The sequence below is a fragment of the Schistocerca piceifrons genome, chromosome X (genome assembly GCF_021461385.2).
Source record: "Schistocerca piceifrons isolate TAMUIC-IGC-003096 chromosome X, iqSchPice1.1, whole genome shotgun sequence".
Taxonomy (NCBI): Eukaryota; Metazoa; Arthropoda; class Insecta; order Orthoptera; family Acrididae; genus Schistocerca; species Schistocerca piceifrons.
The window spans coordinates 648,515,573-648,537,132 of record NC_060149.1 but is presented as its reverse complement, the minus strand read 5'-3'; the positions used below and the strand labels follow the sequence as shown (position 1 = coordinate 648,537,132).

The window sequence follows — 21,560 nt, the reverse complement described above, 5'->3', positions numbered from 1 at the left end:
CCAAATAGCAAAACTTACCTACTACTTTGTGTCTTGTTTCCTAAACTAATTCCCTCAGCATCACCTGATTTAATTTGACTACATTCCATAATCCTTGTCTTGCTTTTATTGATGTTCATCTTATAGCCTCCTTTCAAGACGCTGTCCATTCCATTCAACTGCACTTCCAGGTCTTTTGCTATCTCTGACAGAATTCCAGGGTCATTGACAAACCTTGATGTTTTCATTTCTTCTCTCTGAACTTTAATTCATACTCCAAATTTTTCTTTGGTTTCCTTTACTGCTTGCTCAATTACTCCTTCTCAACCTCTGCTTCTCATTTTTTTGCTCCTTGATTCTTATAACGTCTGTCTGGTTTCCATACGAGATGTAAATAGCCTTTCGCTCTTTAAAGAGCATGTTCCAGTCTTAATAATAAATTAGTATTTAAAAATAACCACTCAATAATGAGTTCTAAAATATACAAGGGATGGATAAAGTCACAGAGATAAAAAGTAAATAAATGAATACATGGCCAGGGGAAAGAATGCATTGGCAAGGGGGGCAACCAATGTCAGCATAAGCATTGATCTGTACAAATGCTGAATGCTAAATTGTTCAGGTTGATATAGAAAGGCAGAAGTTAGTAATGGGCATGAATCCAGTTCTCCAGAATAGCTTTTCATTTATTGAGATCAGATGATTATGGTGGCCAGTAAGAATGTTAAGCCTTTCTACATGTTTCGAAAGCCATGGGTAGGCAGCACTAGTTGTATGAATTGGGGCATTATTGTATTGCCAAAATTCATCATGTGAAAGAATCTTAGGCTAATTATTTGCCAAGAGCTGGTTTGTAGTGAGCAGTGTACTGGAAGATATGCTTTAACTAGTTTGAAAATTGTGTTGAAAATGAAGATATAATAAACTTCACTTTAGCCTGTGTTCTTTGATTTGTAAGTGAAATCAGTAGATGTATCTTCTCAGTATGATAGTTGTGTCTTACAAATGTTTGTTTTAAGATCAATGTCTTGTGTCTTGTGTATTGTGGAAGTTGTTTGCTGTTGAAGTCCTTTTTAACAGAAAAACAATAGTATTGATTCAGAGTTCATTATTCATAAATACCATAAAAATATTGTGTTAGAACACAATTTATATTCTTTTCCAGTTGGTGAACATCAGCTTACAAATCACAAAGTTGCTGTTAAAATATTAAACAGGCAAAAAATCAAAAGTCTTGATGTTGTTGGAAAGATTAGAAGAGAAATACAAAATTTAAAACTCTTTCGTCATCCTCATATAATAAAACTGTAAGTTATTACAACCAGTTTTTATTAGGTTTTCTTCACGTGTTTGCATGCTGTAATGTTAATTAAAAATCAGTATCCTTCTGGTTTATGTAATATATCAATAATTTCTGGGATAACTGTGATTTATTTGTAATTTATCTTTAAAATAAAATTTCACCTACTGTAGAACTCACTGATATATTTGCATTGTTTTGTAACAGGTATCAAGTGATAAGCACGCCAACAGATATTTTTATGATAATGGAATATGTTTCTGGAGGTGAACTTTTTGACTACATTGTTAAAAATGGAAAGGTATTACACTTTTACGTTATTATTCGCCAACATATTGTCTTGCTGTTTGCTATAATTGATGTGTTTTTTGGTTGATATGACAGTGTGTGGTTAGTTAATAAAACACAGTATTAAATTATTATTTCAACTTTTAGATTTCCTTCTGTAGTAACCAAGTAATACATGAAACCAATCAAATAACAACAATGTGGCTTTGTTCATAAACCTCTGAACAGTAACAGAAATAAGCACGTAACAAGACAAAAGAATCATACAGAAGGTGCAACATAAGTGATACACTGAACAACTGATGTGAGCGGTACTAACTAAATGAACGTAGTGAGGGTCAGTCAGTGCTGATTCGCGGGTATATAGGTGCAAGTCTAAGGTGATGGAGACCGTGTTGTGTGCACGCTTCTACAGGTGGCCTGTAGGGGCTGGCCTGCACTGATATAGTGGGCTGTTGATTTAAGTACACACGTGTGGCACACTACGTTCTGTTCACCCACACTCACATCCACTAGTAGCATGATACAGCACCTTTCCTGTCCTTGGACATCCATGTTTGTTGGTTTTATTCATGAACAGTCAGCAGATAAAATTCTGGCCATGCAACATTCCACTTTTTGTGATAGTTCCTTGAAGTGAAGGTGAACAGAGTTGTGGATGAGATCTTTTGTGTATTATTGATGTTTCCCAGTAATGCTACTGATACGCAATAGATTTCCACAACCTATAGTGTATTAAAGGCTGAACAACTTTGTTGCTTGCTCCAATAATAGCTACTTTTAAGAAACACTTTTTCGGTGCTTCTTTTTTTCTGTTGCGTTAAACTGTCAGAGAAAAACAAATTGTACTGTAATGTTTAGTAGAAGTAGTCATTTTTTTCTCTGGGTCTTAATAGCAATATCAGCGTAAAGGAAGTTTAGGATTTAAGGTTCCATTGACAGTGTGGTTTTAAGTAATGGATATTGCCTAATGCATTAATAATTGTATATCCCTAGTTCATTATTGTCTATGTTCATTCAGGTTCATTTTGCTTCTCACTTCAGATCATTTGAATCTTAACAATATTGTTATTTGAGCTAATTATGAAATTAACTTGACTATCACTGTCGTTTTTATTTATTTTTTCAATTTATTCAAAACATCATTTAGTTTTAAATTGCAAGAGCAACACCAATTTAGATTGTCTTCAATATGGATGATCATTATTATACCTTCATATTCTCCATCTCATTAACATAGTAAAAGACAATAACATGCTGTTGAGGAGACATCACTATGATATCTACATTCACATTATCGTAGTAATACAGTCTAATTCTTATTAATAAGCCGTGTAGAAAAAAAGTTTTGAAAAGAGTGAAATACAACAATGGATTCCTTACTTTTCAAAAAATACAAGCAAGATTATCTACAAATCACAACAAAACAGTAGGGAAACAACCTAGGAACACCCTATAGCCTTTATAGACAGTATGAAAGCCTTCTTAACATAGTCTGCTTCGAACTGTAGATTATATTTATGAGAGAAGAATACGAGAGCATGTCATAGGCATTATCCAAAATCAGAACAGCAGCACTCTTTTTTTTTCATATTTGTTGATGATAAAGATGTCATAGAACCATTAAACATTAACCAAGGTTTTTTACAGGAAGGTTATCCATCACCTATTTAATTTACTTTGTATTATATTAGTTAATTGAGAAACAGAAGACCAGAAAATATATAGGTATGTCGCTACACCAACAGTTATCAGTAAACACTTTTCTTTATCCAGTGAATGGGGAATTCTAGCTGTCTGTGAAAATGAAAATGACCTACAGAAATCTGTTTCCCTGACTGTTAAGCTCACTTTGAAATATGGGATATCAAAAGCGAAAGGCATAGTGATGACATTCTGTAGCCAAAGTACAGGGTGATTATAATTAAAGTTAAACTTTCAAACTGCTATAGAAATAACACCACTGGTCAGAATGACATCAAATTGCAACGGCATATTATCGGAGAACGGGGGAAACATATGGCAGAAGAAGAATAAACAGTTACCAAAGGTAGCAATATATGGTACTGTAAGCATCATAATTTAATACTGGTTGATTACAAATGACAAATGAATTGTACAACAGTGCCTAAGGTTTACGTTTGATGTTAAACAAACTGTACTACTGAGTGTGCATGGGTGTAAAGGTGTGATAACTGTTATGTTACGTAAGCCCATCCACCACAGCAGGGTCATCACATCGGATGGAAAAAATCAGTTTGTAATTGTCCTGAGGCCAAAAACCACATAAAAAGCATCACTCACATTGGTTTTTGATTGTCCTGAGGCCAAAAACCTCATAAAAAGCATCAGTCAAAATCAAATTGGATTATTAATTTCTGTGTGACTGGCACAAAACATGTTCAATATGCTGTCCACCGTTCCTGCAACAAGTTGAAATCGAGAAACAGCTTGTTCCACAGTTGATCGAAGTGTTTCCGAGGTCACGTTCAGAATGTGTTGTGCAATGCGTGCCTTCAATGCAGCTGTTTGCAATCGGAGCACTGAACACATCATCTTTCAGATAGCCCCACAGCCAGAAGTCACACGGATTAAGATCAGGTGATTGGGAAGGCCTGGATGTAGGGAAATGGCGGCTGATAATTCTAGCATTTCCGAATTGGCTCTTCAGCAGCTGCTTAACTGGATTTGTAATGTGTGGAGGTGCACCATCTTGCATAAAAATGATCCCATCCACACATTCACACTGTTGGAGAGATGGAATGACATGGTTGCGCAAAGACGCTCGTAGCACTTACCAGTGACGGTACAGGTAACAGGACCATAAGCACCTGTATCTTCGAAAAAATATGGCCCTATGATAAATGATGTCGTAAACCAGCACCACAAAATGACCTTTTTAGGATGAAGTGGTACTGGTTGTGTTGTGTCGGTAGCTGGGCCGACACCGTGAAGTGGAGATGGCTGAAAATGCACGCTAGACTAACGCAGACGGGCGTGAAGTACTGGAACAGGATACGTAATTAATGTTAGGAAGAAAAGTACGGAGCAGGTTTAATACTTAACTTTACTAATCATGGTGGTACATCGATCTTGACGATACACAGAAGACTTTAAGTACAATCACTGTATGGCTAATGGCGCCTTGCTAGTTCGTAGCCATTAACTTAGCTGATGGCTATTCTGTCTCTCGGCTAATGAGAGAGAAAGGCTTCGTACATCTGGTCGGTAGCTAGGTTCTCGTACAACTGGGCGGTAGCTAGGTTCTCGTACAACTGGGGCGAGTGCTCTCTCGTATCACGAGACCTGCCTTGGTGGTGGCGCTAGGTCTGCGATTACACAGTGGCGACACGCGGGTCCGACATGTACTAAATGGACCGCGGCCGATTTAAGCTACCACCTAGCAAGTGTGGTGTCTGGCGGTGACACCACAGGTTGATTTGCATGTGGATTTTCTGTTGCCTGTATTCAACAATTCTGTATACTGACATATCCTGTCAGATGGAAGTGGGCTTCGTCTGTCCACAAAATTTTCCATGGTCAATTATTGTCCACTTCCATGTGAGCAAGAAATTCTAAAGCAAAGGGCTCTCTTGCTGGCAGGTCAACAGTAAGCAACTCTTGCACATGGGTAATTTTGAATGGGTAGCAAAGAAGGATGCTTCGTAGGATTTTACGCACTGTGCTCACAGGTATGTGCAACATTCGGGCAATTCTCCGTGCACTACATGTTTGCATACCACCACTTGCCTCCTCCTGCATTGCTGTGGCCACTGCTTCCACTGACGTCGAATCAATTCGTTTACTCCCTCTAACAGGTTGCACACCAATAGAACTCCTCTTTTCGAATTTCCGAATCATTTTCTCCAGACCCATAGCGGTCATCGGACCAGCACCTTATTTCAAATCCTTCAGTGTCTGGAACTTCTGCAGAGCATCCCGTGCACAGTCGTCATTCTTGTAATACAGCTTTACAAGCAGAGTGCGATCCTACATTGAGACCATCATGGTGAACGTGGCAGAGGTGAAAGGAGAAAAAGACCTTTACCCGGTGTGTTTATACCAACTTCAGTGGGTCGTGCGCATGACAGATGTTTTCATTTATGTATTCTGACACATACAGCGCTGTCTGTTGATCAGTTTTCACACTTTTTATTTTTTCTTTTGTCTTGCGTTTTCCCCTTTCTTCGATAATATTCCGTTGCAATTTGGCATCATTCTGACCAGTAGTGTTATTTCTACAGCGTTTTGAAAGTTTAATTATAATTGTGGTGTCACCGCCAGACACCACACTTGCTAGGTGGTAGCCTTTAAATCGGTCGCGGTCCGTTAGTATACGTCGGACCCGCGTGTCGCCACTATCAGTGATTGCAGACCGAGCGCCGCCACACGGCAGGTCTAGAGAGACTTCCTAGCACTCGCCCCAGTTGTACAGCCGACTTTGCTAGCGATGGTTCACTGACAAATTATGCTCTCATTTGCCGAGACGATAGTTAGCATAGCCTTCAGCTACATCATTTGCTACGACTTAGCAAGGTGCCATTATCAGTTGCTATTTACCTTGTGATGCATGTACCGTCAGACCGATGTTCACCAATTATGGATTAAAGTTAAGTATTCCTGAAGCTACGTACTTTATTTGCTAGTCTCCATTACTTGACCTGTTACAGACCTCACGCCAGCCTGCGTGAGCTAAACGTGTGTCCTTCGGCCTCCCATCCTTGTGGATTGGCTGTCTTGCCAGTCCACAAAAATAATCACCCTGTATTATAAGATAAAGAATGAGTTTAAATAATGTTAAAACATAAAATTGCAGTAAAAATATTGTATCCAAACTAGCTGTCTTTTTAAAAATTTGGGGAACAATTCTGGAATGACAGACTTGAAAATGTACACAAATGAAAAATTATATATGCCTGTCAGTGTGTCTGTTTTTCCCAGGTCTATGTGTTTCTTCTCTAGTGAGAAACACCTTGTCACTAACCAGATGACCTCTTTGGTATTATCTCAAATGCTGCCACATTTTTTGGTGCTTCTTGTTTATTTCTGTTCTTTAAATGTCCACTGCAGGTTGCCCCTAATACATCCCAGCTTTGAGAGAATGAACCTAGTGTTTTTAAAGCGTAATATGTAATGGCTTTCTTTGTGTGTTAATGAGCAATAACACAGTTTGCTCTGTGTGTTTCACACATACATTCTTCTTGATGCTTAAAAGTACATCTGTGTGTCAACATATGAATAATCTACACTGCTGGCCATTAAAATCACAATATGGTGAACATACTGTGCAACAAATTTCATATTGGTTTGAAGTGTACACCACTACATGCTTGGTTATGCAGATGATTAACATATCAGCACAAATGCAAAGTAAGTGGGATTAAGACCATCTATGCCGTCTATATTCAGTCTATAAGGAAAAGTTATGTAGCAGGTTTCTGATTTGGACATCGCATTTGAATGTCTTTTTTTGTGTGTGTGAGGAGCTCATGTTACGCCTTGTGTGAGATGTAGCACATCAGATTTGAAAGTTGCAGGATTTAGGTCTATCGAGACAGTAGTTCATTGTTCTGTGATATTACTGCTTGTGTTGTCTGGGATCCCATAAAATATGGACTTGATGGGTTTAGGATGTCTGTTTTCACTGCCAAGTGGGATCTCTGTGCCCCCCACAAATGGCACCTGAGAGGACTGATATATTGTTAGCTTGACCTTGCAGGATTGTACAGTCATGTCACATACCTAGAGCCATGAAATGAGCTTGTTTGCTGTAAGACTAGTATCCACACAGGTATTGTGAAGATGTCTGGAGCACCACAGGCTCTCAGCACAGCAACTAGTGTTGTGGCATTCCTTCATGTGGTAACAAAGAGAGGCACACAACAGATGTATGCCCTGTGACAACACTGGGCACAGAAGTTGCATCACGTCATCTTTTCAGATAAGTCTCTGTTCCGCATAAATCATGATGATGATTTGTGTGGAGGCTCTGTGGGCAATGAATGTTTCCAGATAGCAGTTGTTATTGCTGTATCAGCCCAGCATGTGGCATGATGGTGTGAATTAGTAGCAGTAGTAGTAGTAGTAGTAGTAGTAGTAGTAGTAGTAGTAGTAATTGTAGCTTTATTCATTCGTAGATCTCTTTTTACAAGGATGTCGTGGTTGTTGTGCTCTTCAGTCCAGAGACTGGTTTGATGCAGCTCTCCATGCTGCTTTATCCTGTGCAAGCTTCTTCATCTCCCAGTACCTACTGCAACCTACATCCTTCTGAATCTGCTTGGTCTCCCTCTATGATTTTTACCCTCCATGCTGCCCTCCAATACTAAATTGGTGATCCCTTGATGCCTCAGAACATGCCCTGCCAACCAAACCCTTCTTCTAGTTAAGTTGTCCCACAAATTTCTCTTCTCCCCAATTCTATTCAGTACCTCCTCATTAGTTATGTGATCTACCCATCTAATCTTCAGCATTCTTCTGTAGCACCACATTTTGAAAGCTTCTATTCTCTTCTTGTCTAAACTATTTATCGTCCATGTTTCACTTCCACAGATGGCTACACTCCATACAAATACTTTCAGAAACGACTTCCTGACACTTAAATAAATCTACACTCCTGGAAATTGAAATAAGAACACCGTGAATTCATTGTCCCAGGAAGGGGAAACTTTATTGACACACTCCTGGGGTCAGATACATCACATGATCACACTGACAGAACCACAGGCACATAGACACAGGCAACAGAGCATGCACAATGTCGGCACTAGTACAGTGTATATCCACCTTTCGCAGCAATGCAGGCTGCTATTCTCCCATGGAGACGATCGTAGAGATGCTGGATGTAGTCCTGTGGAACGGCTTGCCATGCCATTTCCACCTGGCGCCTCAGTTGGACCAGCATTCGTGCTGGACGTGCAGACCGCGTGAGACGACGCTTCATCCAGTCCCAAACATGCTCAATGGGGGACAGATCCGGAGATCTTGCTGGCCAGGGTAGTTGACTTACACCTTCTAGAGCACGTTGGGTGGCACGGGATACATGCGGACGTGCATTGTCCTGTTGGAACAGCAAGTTCCCTTGCCGGTCTAGGAATGGTAGAACGATGGGTTCGATGACGGTTTGGATGTACCGTGCACTATTCAGTGTCCCCTCGACGATCACCAGTGGTGTACGGCCAGTGTAGGAGATCGCTCCCCACACCATGATGCCGGGTGTTGGCCCTGTGTGCCTCGGTCGTATGCAGTCCTGATTGTGGCGCTCACCTGCACGGCGCCAAACACGCATACGACCATCATTGGCACCAAGGCAGAAGCGACTCTCATCGCTGAAGACGACACGTCTCCATTCGTCCCTCCATTCACGCCTGTCGCGACACCACTGGAGGCGGGCTGCACGATGTTGGGGCGTGAGCGGAAGACGGCTGAACGGTGTGCGGGACCGTAGCCCAGCTTCATGGAGACGGTTGCGAATGGTCCTCGCCGATACCCCAGGAGCAACAGTGTCCCTAATTTGCTGGGAAGTGGCGGTGTGGTCCCCTACGGCACTGCGTAGGATCCTACGGTCTTGGCGTGCATCCGTGCGTCGCTGCGGTCCGGTCCCAGGTCGACGGGCACGTGCACCTTCCGCCGACCACTGGCGACAACATCGATGTACTGTGGAGACCTCACGCCCCACGTGTTGAGCAATTCGGCGGTACGTCCACCCGGCCTCCTGCATGCCCACTATACGCCCTCGCTCAAAGTCCGTCAACTGCACATACGGTTCACGTCCACGCTGTCGCGGCATGCTACCAGTGTTAAAGACTGCGATGGAGCTCCGTATGCCACGGCAAACTGGCTGACACTGACGGCGGCAGTGCACAAATGCTGCGCAGCTAGCGCCATTCGACGGCCAACACCGCGGTTCCTGGTGTGTCCGCTGTGCCGCGCGTGTGATCATTGCTTCTACAGCCCTCTCGCAGTGTCCGGAGCAAGTATGGTGGGTCTGACACACCGGTGTCAATGTGTTCTTTTTTCCATTTCCAGGAGTGTATACTCGATGTTAACAAATTTCTCTTGTTCAGAAACGCTTTCCTTGCCATTGCCAATCTTCATTTTATATCCTCTCCACTTTGACCATCATCAGTTATTTTTCTCCCCAAATAGCAAAACTCATTAACTACTTCAAGCATCTCATTTCCTAATCTATTTCCCTCAGCATCACCCGATTTAATTTGACTACATTCCATTATCCTCGTTTTGCTTTTGTTGATGTTCATTTTATATCCTCCTTTCAAGACACTGTCCACTCCGTTCAACTGCTCTTCCAGGTCCTTTGCTGTCTCTGAGAGAATTACAATGTCATCGGTAAACCTCAAGTTTTAATTTCTTCTCCATGGATTTTAATTCCTACTCCGAATTTTTCTTTTGTTTCCTTTACTGCTTGTTCAATACACAGATTGAGTAACATTGGGCATAGGCTACAACCCTGTCTCACTCCCCAACCACTGCTTCCCTTTCATGCCCCTCGACTCTTTATAACTGCCATCTGGTTTCTATACAAAACGTAAATACCCTTTTGTTCCCTGTATTTTACCCCTGCCACCTTCAGAATTTGAAAGAGAGTATTCCAGTCAACATTGTCAAAAGCTTTCTCTAAGTCTACAAATGCTAGAAACGTAGGTTTGCCTTTCCTTAATCTATCCTCTAAGATAAGCCATAGGGTCAGTATTGCATCACGTGTTCCAACAGTTCTACAGAATCCAAACTAATCTTCCCTGAGGTCAGCTTCTACCAGTTTTTCCATTCGTCTGTAAAGAATTCATGTTAGTATTTTGCAGCCGTGACTTATTAAACTGATAGCTTGGTAATTTTCACATCTGTCAACACCTGCTTTCTTTGGGATTGGAATTATTATATTCTTCTCGAAATCTGAGGGTATTTCGCCTGTCTCATACATCTTGCTCACCAGATGGTAGAGTTTTGTGAGGACTGGCTCTCCCAACGCTATCAGTAGTTCTAATGGAATGTTGTCTACTACCAGGGCCTTGTTTCTACTTTGGTCTTTCAGTGCTCTGTCAAACTCTTCATGCAGTATCATATCTCCCATTTCATCTTCATATAAATCCTCTTCCATTTCCACAAGTGCATTGCCCTCTATATACTCCTTCCACCTTTCTGCTTTCCCTTCTTTGCATAGAACTGGGTTTCCATCTGAGCACTTGATATTCATACAAGTGGTTCTTTCTTCTCCAAAGGTCCCTTTAATTTTCCTATAGGCAGTATCTATCTCACCCCTAGTGATACATGCCTCTACATCCTTACGTTTGTCCTCTGGCCATCCCTGCTTAGCCATTTTGCACTTCCTATCGATCTCATTTTTGAGACATTTGTATTCCTTTTTGCCTGCTTCATTTACTGCATTTTTGTATTTTCTCCTTTCATCAATTAAATTCAGTATATCTTCTGTTAGCCAAGAATTTCTAGTAGCCCTCGTCTTTTTACCTACTTGATCCTCTACTGCCTTCACTATTTCATCTCTCAAAGCTACCCATTCTTCTTCTACTGTATTTCTTTCCCCCATTCCTGTCAGTCGTCCACTAATGCTCTCCCTTAAACTCTCTACAACCCCTGGTTCTGTAAGTTTATCCAGGTTCCATCTCCTTAAATTCCCACCTTCTTGCATTTTCTTCAGTTTTAATCTAGAGTTCATAACCAATAGACTGTGGTCAGAGTCCCTGGTAATGTCTTACAATTTAAAACCTGGTTCCTAAATCTCTGTCTTACCATTATATAATCTATCCGAAACCTTCCATTATCTCCAGGCCTCTTCCTTGTATACAGCCTTCTTTCATGATTCTTGACCCAAGTGTTAGCTATGATTAAGTTATGCTCTGTGCAAAATTCTACCAGGCAGTTTCCCTTTCGTTCCTTACCCCCATTCCATATTCACCTACTACATTTCCTTCTCTTCCTTTTCCTACGATCTAATTCCAGTCACCCATGAATATTTAATTTTCATCTCCCTTCACTATTTGAATAATTTCTTTTATCTCATCATACATTTCATCAATCTCTTCATCATCTGTGGAGCTAGTTGGCATATAAACTTGTACTACTGTGGTAGGCATGGGCTTCGTATCTATCTTGGCCACAATAATGCGTTCACTATGCTGTTTGTAGTAGCTTACCCCTATTCCTATTTTTTTAAATTCATTATTAAACCTACTCCTGCATTACCCCTATTTGATTTTGTATTTATAACCCTGTATTCACCTGACCAAAAGTCTTGTTCCTCCTGCCACTGAACTTCACTAATTCCCACTTTATCTAACTTTAACCTATCCCTTTCCCTTTTTAAATTTTCTAACCTACCTGCGCGATTAAGGGATCTGCCATTCCATGCTCTGATCCGTAGAACGCCAGTTTTCTTTCTCCTGATAACGATGTCCTCCTGAGTAGTCCCCGCCCGGAGATCCGAATGGGGGACTATTTTACCTCTGGAATATTTTACCCAAGAGAACGTCATCATCATTTAACCATACAGTTAAGCTGCATGCCCTCAGGAAAAATTACAGCTCTAGTTTCCCCTTGCTTTCAGGCATTCGCAGTACCAGCACAGCAAGCCATTTTGGTTAGTGTTACAAGGTCAGATCAGTCAGTCATTCAGACTGTTGCCCCTGCAACTACTGAAAAGGCTGCTGCCCCTCCTCAGGAACCACACATTTTTCTGGCCTTTCAACAGATACCCCTCTGTTGTGGTTGCACCTCCGGTACAGCTTGCTGAGGCGCGCAAGCCTACTCTCCAACGGCAAGGTCCATGGTTCATGGAGGGAGGATATAGGACATGTATTTACAAGTTTAGACAAATTTAGAATAAGCTAATTCGTGTACACATGCATTTGCAGACTTCTAGTTATAGACAATCATTAGATTTCCTCCTGGTATATAATACTTCTTTTACAAATAACTTATTAAATAATGTAATGCAACACTGTTCACTCATATCTCACCATCAGTCACTGCACCCACTATACGCACATTGTTTCATAACACTTCACTCACTACACACACACACACACACACACACACACACACACACACTGGTGATCTCTGGGCCATTTTCTGTACCGCAACGTCCCATTTACTATCCTGAAAAAACTGAGTCAGCATCCCTCTATAATGAGTGAGATGTTGAGCTCAGAAAGAGGAAGAGGTGCAAGTATTGTGCTATGCATAGCTTGGGAGTAAGTTTTTCTAGAAAAGGAAAAAAGAAGGAAAAAACATAGTGTGAAGGTGTTATGTGGAATGTTGGATGTTCTATAATCATCATTATTATTATTATTTATTTGCATAATATTTTCTTTTACCAAACCTCTACTCTGTTTTATCCAAGTAATCCTCCAATGTATAAAATGTATTGAATAACAGATACTTTTTAGCTGCCTTCTTAAATAAGTGTATTTTTGCAATTTCTTTAATCTCTGATAATTTATTGTACAGTTTTATTATGCCATCATGATGGAGTGACAGTGGCAAATCTTCCAATAATTCAAACAGTGCCTCACACCCTAATCTTAGTTCGTGTATGTATCATGAAGTAGGAAATTTGAACGTGATGTGATCTTCAATATTTGGAAATACGACAGGAATGCTATTTGAAGGAAAAACCCTATTCTGAATGGTTTCTGAGATAGAACACATTTGTATATTTGCTTTTGGGTTCAACTGCACTTACTCTAATCTCTGGATTCATCATGGTAGTACAATTAACTAGGTACCAAGATCACCAGACCTTACCTTGGCATCCAACAGTGATTCTTATTCCCCACCCAGCCTGAGTATTGACAGGGAGAACACACCAGAGATACTGAGCCTCCAGGCAACAGGCGTGGCTAGTGCCCATGTGAGGCAAGCATGTGAGGTGGTGCCACTCCCTGATGAATGTTTACTGCTAAATACTATGACCTGGTAGATGCTGGCCAATCTCTCGATAGTCACTGAACCCTTTACTTATATGCATGAATAGTAGAGTTTTGACCTTGCCTGATGTACGTTTGTGATTTGGATTGCTCTCTCAATTGTTGTATATGCTTAAGATGACTTTGTTACACTCTAGACTTGCGTTTGTTATTCATTCATTTTGTGATCTCCTCTGTCATTTACCTTGGGAACCGCCTGTTTCATTCTGTTGCTCTCTACGTTACTACCAGTGTGAGTTACCGTAAACTGTGTTCTACCTGTGTAGAGTAGGTTAGATGAGTGGTGATGAGGGCTTTCTCTCTGTGCAACTATTTCGGTGAGGCATCTATTCTTTAGTTTCTAAAATGTGGCAGCAGCAGTTGCAACAGCAACAGCAAGCAAAATAGTGGGAACTGCACTGGCAATAGCTGACACAGCTGTTAAAGCTTCTGCCCAACCAACAACTGTCGGTGTGTGCAGTTTACTTGCCTGACCATCCATCATTCACTTGTTTTGACAAGGCACATTAGAGTTGGGAGGTCTATTGATATTGTTTTGTTTTTTACTGCAAGTCAAGCAAATAACTGACTCTAAACACCAGTGGGTGCTCTTACTTTCTTCTAATCGTAAACTGTACAAAGTGATGCAAAAATTACTCTCACTCTTAGAGCCTTGTGGTTCAACTTTTTCTGATGTTTATGTTTTGTGGACTGACTATTACAGTCACCTAACTCACATTGTTGCAACTAGGCTCAAATTTAATCAACATGTTAAGCAGTGTAAGCAATCCTATGCAGCACGGGCTGTGGACATACAAGATCTGCCACGCAAGTATGGTTTTTCCTTTTCCTGTAAACAGTGTGGTGCTTCGCATGTGGACTGCTTTAATCTACAATGATATTATCCATCCTGCTCCTGATTGAGAAATTAGTGCAAAAGCTTTATAGGCCTCTGATCCCACCTTGAGTGATGTGTTTAAATGTTTCACGATTCCTCTGGTGTCGATGTTGTTAACAGCATTAGCTGGTGCTGTGATCTGTGAGCAACTGGTGACATCCAATCAGCATCTTCATCCTATTTACCAAGCACCCTTTTTTCTGGTAGTCCAGTGAAACAGTAGTTAGTGATCTCCTGCCATCATGCAAACAAATGGAAGTGCATTGTTGGCTTCCTCCCCGTCATTGTCAGAGGACCCCAAAAAAGTTTGTGCTGTCAGACTGTGTTCAGATTGTATTCCATAACATCAACAGTGTCACTGCCCTTTCTGTGGCGCCATCTGTTTTGCATGCTGCAAACCAGAATGTGCCAACAACATCGGCTGTCAGCACGCTACATGCTGTCTTACCAGTGCCCATGACAGCAGCAGATGGGCTGCCCCCCCCCCCCTCCCCCCCCCACCACCCCCCACCCCCACACGTTTGCTCCAGACTTCTTCGATCAGCCGGGATTCCCACAAATAGTGCCACATCCCAACCCAAGCGACTGCAATGGGGACCTACTGTGGGAGCCTTTGGTAGGAATTCCTGTATTTCTCCTTCCCTCTTCAGTGAAGTTGACATGACCGGCCCATTTTTGTCCCTGTGTACTATAAAAGGAGAGAGGGATTTAGTATGCAACATGTTCTCTCTCTCTCTCTCTCTCTCTCTCTCTCTCTCTCTCTCTCTCTCTCATATCCACTCTACTTCATCCATTTTCAGCTATTTTGCTAGTACAAGTTGACAGTATTGTCACGTTGAAACCACATTCGAGTCCAAATCTGAAGGCAAGGTTGTAAATGATGCACAACACTGAAAGTACATTTATTACTGACACCAACATACAGCCAGAACAGAACTGAACTCCTGTACAGAGAATGCAGCTATTTGTATAAACATCAAATATTCTAGAATGGTCATTTTTTATAGAAACAACGAATATTCTAAAATATACAAACATAAGATATTTCCCACTTTCGGGCATCCAGGGTCCATTGCGAGCCAGCAGCCATTCTTCTTCAATCCTGTTAATGAGGTGTTTCATGTTCTCATCATGAATATTATCTGGTTGAAACAGGAACAGCATATTCAGTGTCATTTTGGCCTTGTGATAGAAGAGCAGAAACAGTGGTGTGAAACCTGTAGTGTCTTGCTTCTCTGGTAACAAAGACTTGTCGTCCATTTAAGGTGCTGAAGTAGGTTGTCTGCCAAATGTTTGAATATGGCTGGAACATTACACAGCCCAAACAGCACAACTTCATCCCTCTGTTTGACGTAGATATACATTGAGAGCATATCTGCCAACACTTTAACGTGTTCTTTGAATGATTCCTTTGTGGATGGTTGGTAGTTCTCATCCTGGTGGTGGTATCGCAATGTGAAATTACCTTCGATATTAGCCTTGACTGGAGAACTTTTCCAAGATGAGAGATCATCACACAAGGTGCTCTGTGCTTCAAAATGATGTCTTCGACAGGGAACTTTAGAATATGCAGAGATTCGGCTGTTGACACAACTGTAGTAACAGCATAGTGGCTGAAGTAGTCAGTATAGACAATTATCCATTGAGTCCTGTTTGCTGACTTCAGGTACCTCCACTAGAGGTAGATTCCAATTCGGTGGAATAGCACTGTTGCAAGCAGTATTGGTGCCAGATGCCCTGGAGGTTATTGCAGCATGTGCTTTCATAGTTGGCATTTGTTTCAGAGGCTCACATGGCGTCTAACAGATCTGTAGAGACCTGGCCAGTGACACCTGCAACTGATTCTGTATAGATTCTTTACAAATCTGAGGTAATTTGATACTGGAGCATTGTGGAAATACTTCCAGGTACCTGACCATAAATGAACTGGGATGGTGTAAAGTTCTGTCTCGACATTCTCAATGTACAATGTGAGAACCAGAGAATGTGTTAGCAACTCCTTAAAATCAAGCAAAGTTCTTTCTTGCACCTCTTTCCATGAACTTTTTTTCTCACCTTGCAGTATTGTGTGCAAGGTACAGAAGTCCTTTATGAAGTCCCAGTTGTATGACCACATTCCAAGAAAACTTCTCACATCACAAATGTGCCAAGGAGTCAGAAAATCTGTGACCACTCTTATTTTCTCTGAACTGGGATAGATTCCCATGTTCATTCACTAGGTGTCCCAAAATTTTTATTTCTTGGGCAATGAAGAGGCACTTCTGTGGTTTCAGGCAAAGACCTGCAGTCTGAACATGCTTCAACATGGTTGTCAGGCAGCTCAGATATTCTTTAAATCTCCTTGAGAAAACCACAGTGTCATCCAGATAACAAAGATTTGTCATCCATTTTAGATGCCAAGGCAGATTGACCATCAAATGTAATATGGCTGGTACATTACACAATCCAACAGCATAACCTCAAATTTGTAGAGGCTGTCAGGATTTATGGAGTCCATCTTTTCCATGTGAGCTTCAATAGTATTGATTTGCCAGTAGCCTATCTGCATGTCCATAGGTGAAAAAATACTTTGCTGCTACCAAGCAGTCTGAGTATCGCCAGTGTGAGGCAATGGATGGACATTTTTCTTCATGATTCTGATCAGTCATTCGTAGTCACCACAGAAGTGACATGTACCACCTTTCTTCTTAACAAGGACTATAGGAGAGGATGAAGGACCCTCTGAAGGATCAGTCCAGCATCTTCTCCATTTCCTCTTAGATTATCTGTCATTCAGCCAGTGGCAGCCATGCGGGGTAGCAGTGCGGTCTAAGGCGCCTTGCTGCGGCTCGTGCGGCAACCCCCGTCGGAGGTTCAAGTCCTCCCTCGGGTATGGATGTGTGTGGTGTTGTTAGCGTAAGTTAGTTTAAGTTAGATTCAGTTAAGTAGTGCCTAGGGACCGATGAGATTAGCAGTTTGGTCCCATAGGAACTTACCACAGATTTCCAATTTTTCAGCCAGTGGCACTCCATGTGAGCACTGACTAATTGATGGATTATCCCCAGTCTTGTATAGTTTTTTGCTGTGGACTGCTTGGTCTGTCTTTCATCACCCCTGGATTTGAAAATATCTGAAAATTGATGCAGAATGACTATCACTCGTCAGCGTTCCTCAGTTAAACCAGATCTTATTGGCAGTTCAATAGTAACTTCCTCCTCTGTGTTATCTGCAGTGGTAGCACTGTACATCTGTTCGTTGATGACATTAAGTTGCCTTTGCTGGATTGGTTCAGCTGCCCCTGTGCACATACCTTTAGGGATGAGCTGTTGCTGTTAATGACAGTTAGTGATCCAAAGTTCTCCTTGACCATGTACAGTGCTTATGATCATTGCTGGTATGTAGGTTGCCTTTGTGAGTCTGACAAGGGAACCTCCCCATCGCACCCCCCTCAGATTTAGTTACAAGTTGGCACAGTGGATAGGCCTTGAAAAACTGAACACAGATCGATCGAGAAAACAGGAAGAAGTCGTGTGGAACTATGAAAAAATAAGCAAAATATACCAACTGAATAGTTGATGCGCAAGAAAATTAACATTAAGGACACTGTTAGCTCAGGAGCGCTGTGGTCCCGTGGTTAGCGGGAGCAACTGCGGAACGAGAGGTCGCTGGTTCAAATCCTCCTTCGAGTGAAAACTTTAATTTTTTATTTTTAGTTTATGTGACAAACTCTTATGTTTTCATCACTTTTTTGGGAGTGATTATCACATCCGCAAGAAAACCTAAATCGGGCAAGGTAGAAGAATCTTTTTACCCATTCGCCAAGTGTACAAGTTAGGTGGGTTGACAAAATATTCCTGTCATGTGACGCACATGCCGTCACCAATGTCGTATAGAATATATCAGACGTGTTTTCCTGTGGAGGTATCGGTTGACCTATGACCTTGCTATCAAATGTTTTCGGTTCCCATTGGAGAGGCATGTCCTTTCGTCTACTAATCGCACGGTTTTGCGGTGAGGTCGCAAAACACAGACACTAAACTTATTACAGTGAACAGAGACGTCAATGAACGAACGGACAGATCATAACTTTGCGAAAATAAAGAAAGTAAACTTTTCACTTGAAGAAAGACTTGGACCAATGACCTCTCGTTCCGCAGCTGCTCACGCTAACCACGGGACCACGGCACTCTTGAGCTCACGCTATCCTTGATGCTACCTATCTTGCACATGGACTACTCAGTTTGTATATTTTGCTTATTTTTTTCATACTTCCACACAACTTCTTCCTGTTTTCTCGATTGATCTGTGTTCAGTTTTTCAAGGCCTATCCACTGTGCCAACTTATAACTAAATCTGAGGGCAGTGCGATGGGGAGGTTCCCTGGTGAGTAGCCTTTTGCAGTTGACAAAAGCTTCACAGCTTAACTGAACATCTTGACTGATCTCTGGAACTCATCTCATCGATGATGGCAGGATAACATCATCTTCACCAGCAAACAACTGCCCAGAGCAATCTTTATTATGTGTGCTTCTTGGAATAGCTTCATCAATCTGGAGCTCTGTTCTTCCACACACTATAATTGCTTGTAATGCCTACATGTAGTCCCATCTCAGAATAATATAATGACTACATTGTGTAAAAATGACAAATTCGAAGGGCTGTGTTCCATCACTGATAGTTATTCTTACAGTACACCTACCTGTCAGCTGGATTTATTTCTCATTTGTGACTTTCAGCACAATCGATTTCATATCATGGAACACAGCTTTCTTTAGGTGATGATGGTAAGCATCCAACTTTACTGAAAAGAAAGTCCCTGAGTCAAGAAGCACCTGTTTTGGTTGGGTGTCATGATGATGATAATGAGATTTCGTGACATCTTGGTGACTGTTGTCCATGAAGGATTTTCATCCGTCCCCATTAATGAATGCCTCTCTTAGTTTTCCTGAAATTAGTGGCTAGGAAAGCAACTGGTATGTCTGGACAGTGATGGGGTATGGCTAAGGCATGTTGGGGAATGACCTTGTCAAGGGTAAGGTGATGGGTTTCATCCCACTGGTTGACTGTAACTGTATGCGGTTGACTGACATGAATAGACTGTTGTGGTGGTTGATGGCTCTGAGCACTATGGGACTTAACATCTGAGGTCATCAGTCCCCTAGAACTTAGAACTACTTAAACCTAACTAACCTAAGGACACACACAGCCATGCCCGAGGCAGGATTCGAACCTGCGACCGTAGCGGTCTCGCGGTTCCAGACTGAAACGCCTAGAACCGCTCGGCCACTCCGGCCAGCTGTGGTGGTTGATGTCTGGCAGCATTGTAGCCATCACAAACTTGTCTTTTTTTGTCTGCAGTAATCTACAGTGTGTCCAGAGTGTTCACAGTGAAAACACAGGTATGTTCTCTTGCATCCTCCTGATGTCTTCTTTCATGGGGCATTGTACTTGGTACAGGATTTGGCTGCATCTGCATTGGTCAGATGTTGGATAGCCATTTGATAGTTGTGGCATAAGTCTGCATTGATAGAATCCTTTCTTCATGCCATGTTCAACTGGTGGTGACAAATAGTGCTAAAGATTGATGCACCTGTACTTTGACATTCTGTATTACCTTCTGATGTATGGAGTCAAGATTCATGGCTGCTATCTCTTGTGTACTTGGCTGGACATGTCTGGCTGCCATACACTGCTGTATCTCTTTTTGTACTATCTGACAAATGAGAGATGTGAGCTCATGGTGATCTTCCACAACTGCTGTAATGACTACATTTGGCAATCTGTTATACCTCTTTCACCTGACTCTTTTTCTGTTGCATTTCTTTTATTTGTTGGCACCACTTGAATAATTTCATGATTTTGAACATGGCTTCCCTTCATACACAGACAGATACAACTTTTGTGTAATATATTTACATGGTGGTTAATGGATGACATGTACTATACAGAGTCAACAACTCCCGCTTTAACTATAGATAATATAATTTTACATCCTATATCTTCTGAAGAAGATAGTTTTAAAACTGTCAAAACCATGGTCAAGGTTTAATAAACCTGTGTTTTGCAACTGGTTGGCTGTTATTTCTAATGTATTGAAACATGAAGAATTCTTCTGTTACCATGACATTCTTTAGCAGCAGAGCTTATTATATGTCTTCTGTGATCCGTTTCATCGGGTGTGAGATTTTGTTGGCTTCTGTCATATTCGGATTCATGGTGTGGCTTAAGATCAAAACATTCTTTTTGCATGACTTTGTCATTTCCTCTGGATACTATAGGCTACCCTGTAATTCAATCATTCTTACACTAAGTGGACTTATCCTTGATTGTCACCAGTTGTTTTCTTCAGTTTGTCCTGGAATTTGTTCCAACCATTGAGCTTCTCCTTGTTGTTCCCAAACCACTGCTGGGCTGCGCTCTTGAATATTTGGATGTTAGGAACAATGTACTGCTTGTATTCTGGTTCCCATCTGTGTTTGTGATGGCTTTTACATAGCCTTATTGGAACTGAGGTGATGAAAATGTTCTGTAATACCCAGTGCATCCACCAGTGTCACATTAAAACCACAATCAAGTCCAAATCCAAAGGTAGAGTCATCAGTGAGGCACAAAATTTAGAATTGAAAGCATGTGTATTACTGACCCCCATCATACAGAAAGAAAAGAACCAGACTCCTGGACAGAGATGCAGCTATTTGTACAAACATTAAATATTCAAGATGGCTGGTGTTTATACAAACAACAAATAGCTCAGAATATACGAATGTTAGAAATATAAGATATTTCAAGAACCTTTCAGAAATGATAACTACTAAGTAACAGATAATGGATGGTGGTCAGATTTGAACTGGCGACCTGCAACACACAAGCCAGCAATGCTAACCACTGTACAACACATCTTGCATCACAGGTAGTAAAAATATCCTGTCCTGCTTGCACCATACATTGTGAAAATTTCCTTTCCCCCTGCATTTATCCCTGCAACCTTCAGAATTTCAAAGAGTGTATTTCATTCAACATTGTTGAAACTTTTCTCTAATCTACAAATGTTAAAAACATAGATTTTCCACATTTTAACTAATATTCTAAGATAAGTTGTAAGGTAAGTATTGCCTTGCTTGTTTTTACATTTCTCTGAAACCCGAACTGATATCCACTGTGGTTGGCCTATGCCAGT

General features: G+C 41.3%; 1 protein-coding gene across 1 annotated transcript in view; it reads left to right on the top strand.

The window, feature by feature from the left end:
* Window positions 1-21,560, top strand: part of LOC124721152 (5'-AMP-activated protein kinase catalytic subunit alpha-2) — a 172,656-nt gene that overhangs the window by 20,658 nt on the left and 130,438 nt on the right. Inside the window, exons 2-3 of the mRNA XM_047245972.1 lie at window positions 1,145-1,286; window positions 1,487-1,580. Coding sequence (XP_047101928.1) covers window positions 1,145-1,286; window positions 1,487-1,580 — 236 coding nt within the window. The remainder of the gene's footprint in view (window positions 1-1,144; window positions 1,287-1,486; window positions 1,581-21,560) is intronic.